At 40.0% G+C, this 6,711-nt stretch overlaps 1 protein-coding gene across 1 annotated transcript in view; it reads left to right on the top strand.

Moving 5' to 3' along the window:
• The window catches only part of LOC106809299 (leishmanolysin-like peptidase), a gene marked incomplete at its 3' end in the record, with an annotated part of 27,490 nt that overhangs the window by 16,968 nt on the left and 3,811 nt on the right, over positions 1-6,711 (top strand). Inside the window, 6 exon segments of the mRNA XM_014812340.1 lie at positions 1,520-1,665; positions 2,598-2,747; positions 4,319-4,441; positions 4,738-4,816; positions 5,206-5,357; positions 5,824-5,895. Of these exon segments, the coding sequence (XP_014667826.1) occupies positions 1,520-1,665; positions 2,598-2,747; positions 4,319-4,441; positions 4,738-4,816; positions 5,206-5,357; positions 5,824-5,895 (722 nt within the window).

The following is a 6,711-nucleotide window of genomic DNA, read 5'->3' as shown; positions in this document are numbered from 1 at the left end:
TAATTTCTTTTACAGAAACATGAGATACATGCGAGCAAGGCGAAATTTCATTGAGTAATTTCGTAATTGGAGTGCGTTTTCCTCCCATTCACGTGCGTGATAGCTCGTGAAACGTATTTTTACAGAAACATGAGATACATGCGAGCAAGGCGAAATTTCATTGAGTAATTTCGTAATTGGAGTGCGTTTTCCTCCCATTCACGTGCGTGATAGCTCGTGAAACGTATTTTTCCCGAAACATTAGAATCATGCAAACGTGGCGAGATTTTATGGAGTAATTTCGTAATTGGAGTGCGTTTTCCTTCCATTCACGTGCGTGATAGCATGTGAAACGTATTTTGCCCGAAACATTAGAATCATGCGAACGTGGCGAGATTTTATTAAGTAATTTCATACGCGTGCGTTTTCCTTGTACTCACGTGCGTATACCAGCGTGTGAAGCGAATTTTACCCGAAATATTAGAATCATGCGAACTAGGTGTGATTTACTGACGCTCCTAGGGTCTATGTCCTCCAGGGTACTCCTGGTAACTATCTGATATGGTTAGGGTTAGGGTTAGGGTTAGGGAGTAGACGTAGGCGACTCCCTAGACTCGTTAGTGGAGTAGGCGAGGTACGGCCCGGCATATTAGATAGTACCATCGTACGTTCCGGTATACCGGACCGTACCCAGGGTACGTTACGGCAGTACCCTGCATGGGGGACATAGACCCTCTCAGCTTTACTGACTGACCTCCTGCGAGTACGTTTTCTTTGTCGTCTCGTGCGCGGAGGCACGTGGTCGTGGACAACGACCCGACTGTAAAACGTTGGTTCAGCTTCAGCATACTCTGCATGCATGCATGGTGACAACATCTGTGTGCACTAATAAAATCGTCTGCAGACGAGTTTCTTTAGGAAACAGCAATTTTTTTTTAGGGCAGTCATGTTGAAATCTGCACCATAATATTATAATAGATGTACTAGGCCTATAATAAATAAATAAATAAATAAATATATTTATATTCATTTATTTGTTTATATTCATATAATAAATTAGTTATTATATATAAAGGCTAAATATTATTGGTTGGTTGTTCGAAATTGCTTCTGGTTGGTGGTACAGTTGTCTCTGAATTTTCGCATCAAGTCGTGGTAGCTTTATCCTCAGTATGTCCACCTTGCTTTGGTCAGCTGGGATATACTGTCAGCTGCTTCCACCGTGTCTATATCCCGCCATTTCTCTCATTCTGCTCTTGTTACTGTTAATAGTCTACCATGTCTTCCAACATTGCATTGTTATTAGGTGTTAATGAGCCTTGTAAAAAAAACCATGTCGGTTCACACAGTATTGCCAAATGTCAGTGTAAGTTATTTTGAAAGGAATTTGTTATACTGTTGTGAATTTTATTGTCTAATATCAGTCGACCAACATCGAAGCCGTAATGATATTTATTATGTCCTGCTGCATGAATCCTATATTCATACTGATAGCAGCACAGACATCCACTGTCTCATCTATCGTCTTATCTTTCTGCAGTTGTTCCCGTGCGAGGCCCCCTGGTGTTGAGCAGGGAAGACTCTTGTCGGTCGGTGTTTATGAGTGGACCGAATAAGCTCAAGTGTGGGCTGAAGACGCCGGTCTACAAGGGCGAGAAGTGCGCCAGGGACGTCGATGACTTTAGGGTGAATAACTCAAATCACATCTCAAGCACGTAAAGCTAGATCCTCGTATCCTAGTCCTTTGAACTAAATGTGTGTGATGCTAAAACAGGTTTTAAAAATGGCTAAAAATCTTCATTTTTGTTAAAAATATTACATTCAACTATACTGCACATAGATCAACTGTAGTATATATATATATATATATTCAATTATAACTTTACCTTCTTGTAAATACTAAGTCGCCTGCTCTAGATGCATTGTGCACAGTTGTGAAGGAAGTGTGATGCTGAGAATGCAGTTATTTTATGATACAAGTCGATAATATGTGGAACTAGAGCACTCGGAGAGCACAGACCTCCAAGGCAGCTCAATTCTCTCACTGTGAAAAATTTTATTAATTAATTGGATCCCGATCACCACCAAAATCTCATCAATTCTAAGTTAGCCCATTTGTGACCTATCCTGAAAATTTTATGACAATCCGTCCATAACTTTTTCAGTTAGGCTGTACACAAACCCACAAACCAACAAACACACGCCGGTGAAAACTTAACCTCCTGCCAACCCCTTGGCGGAGGTAATTACACAACGTTTCATGGTCTGTAAGGATAGAAACTTTAACCTTTATATAGATCTATATCCTTGCAACCAAGAATGCATGCCAGTTACCAATCATTTAACCATTCAATTGAAGGAGGGTTGCTTGGCATATGGCAGCCTAAGAAGGCCTAAGAAGATGAGAAGTCGGCGAATTCTAGAGTGCATAACATTTGCTTATATGGGCTCTTGACAATATCCTGAGACATGTATTTACCTATTGGTGTTATTGTAGCTTTTTCGAAAACTGTTAATATTCTGTGGTAATACCTGGTTACTCTGCTATTCGATGCTGTTTTGCAGTATGATGCAAGGAATTACGTGTAACAATAATTCATCATTTCTTCGGTTGTCAGATTCCTGAGAATCACCTAGAGGAGCTGTACATTTACAACCGTACGTGGGGGGCGCCACTGGAGAGAGTGTTTGCACGTGGATCCGGAGTGCAAGATTCAGACTTCATCCTCTACATCTACTCCAGCATGACCCCTACGTGCACAACGAAGGTGATTAAATAACCATGGCTTCGATTATGATGATCTGATTGATTGAAAAAACGAAGGCTGGTGTGTTTGACGGATCTTCAAGTTTGTTCGTTGAATGCTGTATTTGTTATCGATGAATGAATATTTGAATTAAAATGTAGTCTATTAAAAACCGTTGAGAAATCACTGCAATATCATCAAGTAAACTATTGTTTTCTCGAAGGCGCCATGCAAGTAATTATAAATGATTACTTCATCTAGAGCTCAGTTACTGATTTAGATATGAGTTGGGTTTGTTTGAGCATTTTACAACTTGTCAAGTGCACATGGTGCCTGGATGTTACCGGCGCACCCATATAATAAACATGTTCACTTGTCAGCCATGTGAGACATTCCATATACACATACCCGTATCTTGTTTTAAACCTCTTGGATCCTGTGTCGGTCATTTTGAGTAGTGATACTCAAAGCTCTCTTTTTTGTCTGTGTGCGAAGCTGGCTCGAACTTCCTTTTTGAACTAGTGTTTATAAGGGGCAATAAACTATCGTGTGCCTAATCATAAACTGTTAAATACCGTCTTCACACGTGTTTGCTTTACCCATCTTAACGCGATGCATTTTATTCCTCCATATCGGTTTTTATTATAGTTATCGTGCCATGCCATTTTTATTCCCGATTTTTGCTAAATGCCGGGCGGTGCTTGCTTCATCAGTGGATAGATATACTTACTGCTTCTATCTCTCATGGCTTCGCACAAGCTGCAGTTTGAGCTGTTAAGCGAAACTACCTAGTAAATACCTACCTTCATAACTCCACTGCCGTGTAGATGTGGCTACCAAGCAATATATACCAGCAAGAGCGAGCATCAACTTAGAGTGACTTTCTCATGACCTCTGTTGGGTGCCGTTTGTTGCTATGGCTAGTGTGTGTCTGCACACGAGTTAGAAGTTGTTTTTACCTTTCATACACAACGTGATCTGCTTTCCATGACTGTTTGTACTTTGTACCATCTGCGTGGTTAGGCTGCGTGCACAGATGAAAACTATGCTCGCTTTTTTCGCTATAAAGCTTGGCGGGGCTTCCATTAAGAGAACTTCCGTGAGCATCGTGGTTTTCAGGTGCAGGTGTTGCTCCTCTAACGCAGCCTGGTATTAGCCGCCTGACAGTGTGTTTACCTTGCTCATACGCGCTGCTCAACACGTGGGCTCTGGGTGCAAATCAACATTCAACCACCGGGTTTTTCTGCCTCTTCCCCCTACGATGAGAAGTTTTACATGGAAACCACACGTCTGATGCATGGTTTCTGCAGGGAAGTCAAAGAGTTATGAGCATCCACACGTGCGTTTACTTTTCCTTTATGTTACCATTACTAACTGTGCTCTGTCATATGTTTCAGCATAAACAAATGAACTCGATCAAACCACGAGACTTGTGACCATGATTATACAATGTATCACTACCATTATTCAACATCCTAGGCCAACATGCAGTTTTGCAGTTTTGCAGTTTTGGTATTATGTGTTTAGAGCTGTTCAAAACGCAGAGATAATTTATAAATGTACTAAATAATTTGGCAATCTTTACGTTTCAGCACATCATAGCCTATGCCGTGTACTGTCGACGGGACCAGTATGGCCGACCGATTGCAGGATTCGTGAACTTCTGCCCAGATCACCTCAAACCTTCCAGCTTCAACAAGGACAGAGCAGAGTTGGTGCGTTGGCTGGCTTAGATGCCAATATGCAGTTACCTGAATTAAAAAATTTAAATTGAATTGAATTGATAAATTAAAAAATTAAAAATTAAATTGATAAAAATGTGAATGTTATCATAATAATTAGTAATTAATAATTGTAATAATACTGTATGGGGATTTATTTATGGCATGGAGCTCATGAATAAAGGCATTGAATCATGTGTGTATTTAAAATACGGTGCTTTTTCATGGCTTTCTCAGCTTAACGAATCCCACACGTGATTGCATTGTAGTTGTACTTTTGCATGTTACAGACGGCGATCCATGAACTGTTTCACGCGCTCGGATTTTCAAAGGACATGTTCCGTAATTATCAAAACTGTTCAGTGACAGGTGTGTTGAAACTTCGTTTAGCATTTCTCATACAGCCTTTTGCTGCGATTTATTTATATGAACATGTTCTATTCCAACAGAACGTTTGTTTAAATGTTGTTTCAAGTTGTTGATAATAACATTGATATATTATGTTTATCTCTAGAGGTAGATGCAGAACATAGTAAAGATGTAGTACTTATCTTAATAACAGTTTTGTAATCCTTAGCATATATATGTTCATGATAGTATCAATAGGTCAGGAGGGGGGGGGGGTCAAGGAGAAAATATTCTATTCGGCCATTATATGTATATACAATCAATGCTGTACATCTGTGAGATTTGCGCACAAATCTTAGCAGAGCACACACGGTTATGTGTCAAACATGCATCACGTTTCATCGCATTAGTTGATGGTAAGGACTGCCAGCCATGGAACAAGGTTGTGAAAGTTGACAGTGCAAACGATGTGGTGCGACTAGCGACGCCTGGTGTCGTGAAAGCTGCTCAGGAGCACTTCAGCTGTGATGATGAAGATTACGGGGGCACGTTGGAGATAAAGGTCAGTGCTTAATTAGTACAAACGTTCACTTTAGCTCGTATTATATCAGCCCATATGTACAAGAAGTTGCAGAATTCTGAACAATTGACCTGAACTTTAGGAAATTGAAACCTGAAATTTGGTAACCCATGGTGTATTTAACCCAGTGACTCCCTGTCTCTCTTTAAAAATATTATACACTGTTTAAACTGAACACAAAACATTTTCTCATAAACAGTTATGATGTTTTCACAATCCTAATATAATAAGCATAATAATATCATAATAATCCTAATAAGCATAATATTAATGTAGAATAAGTGGAATAGTGTTTGAACTACTGTATATTCTAAATATATATGTTCACATATATTCATGATATAACGTGTAACATATTAGCAATAATGTATCTATTAAAAACTTACAACCTTGTAAGCATCAAAATGTTGCACTGGCATTGAGTGTCTCTTGTTTACATTGTTTATAGGAAGGCGACTATGGATCTCACTGGGATCCCAGAGTCATGTACAGCTCTATCATGGCTCCAGAACTCGGTGCTGTACGTACAGAGCCTTATGTCACATCACGTCAATGTTACGTCCATCACATTTACATTAAATGCAGGTTCAAGCATAATTACTAACCAATGAACAATACCATCATCATAATCATAAAAACAAGCCCAGCTATACCAATAAGCCAAATCTGTGTTAGTAGCCACCTTTGTAGAATCAACAACTGCTCACAAGTGTCACTTTTGGCCTTCCCTAAGTTGCGGTTATACAATGATTGAACAGGCAATCTGTCAAGAAAGTATTGTATTATACTTTACTGTGTTGTATTATACTAAAGTATTATATTTTCATTGTATACACATACATTGTATATGTATATATCATATGTGTGTGTGTGTGTGTGTTTAACTTATCTGACGAAGTCAAATGCAGCTTGTAGAATCGCATGATTGTCCGTCCGTCCGTCCATCCGTCAGTGCGTCCGTCCGTGCGGCTGTCAACAGTTGGGCACAAATCTTAACCGCGCGACATACGGTCTTGATATTCGGGACTATAGGGGGGGGGGGGATTGCCAAAAAAGGCTCGGGATGTCGAATTTGGGGTCAAGGGTCAAAGGTCAAGATGTGTCAATGGAGGGGGAATATTTTCCCCTTAACTTAAGGTATAGGAGGAAATACGGAATTGCGGCACAAATCTCAACGGCTTGATCTACGCTCTTAATATTCGATGTATAGTGTGATGGGGAGGAATCCCATCACCAGCGCGAAATTGGAGGTCACACGTCAAAGGGCAGTTTGGGGAAAGATCAGATATCAGACATTTTCTGAGGACATGGTCTAACGGAACGAGTGCAAAACTTT

The sequence above is a fragment of the Priapulus caudatus genome, unplaced genomic scaffold (assembly GCF_000485595.1).
Source record: "Priapulus caudatus unplaced genomic scaffold, Priapulus_caudatus-5.0.1 Scaffold343, whole genome shotgun sequence".
Taxonomy (NCBI): Eukaryota; Metazoa; Priapulida; class Priapulimorpha; order Priapulimorphida; family Priapulidae; genus Priapulus; species Priapulus caudatus.
This window is presented reverse-complemented; position numbering and strand designations above follow the sequence as displayed.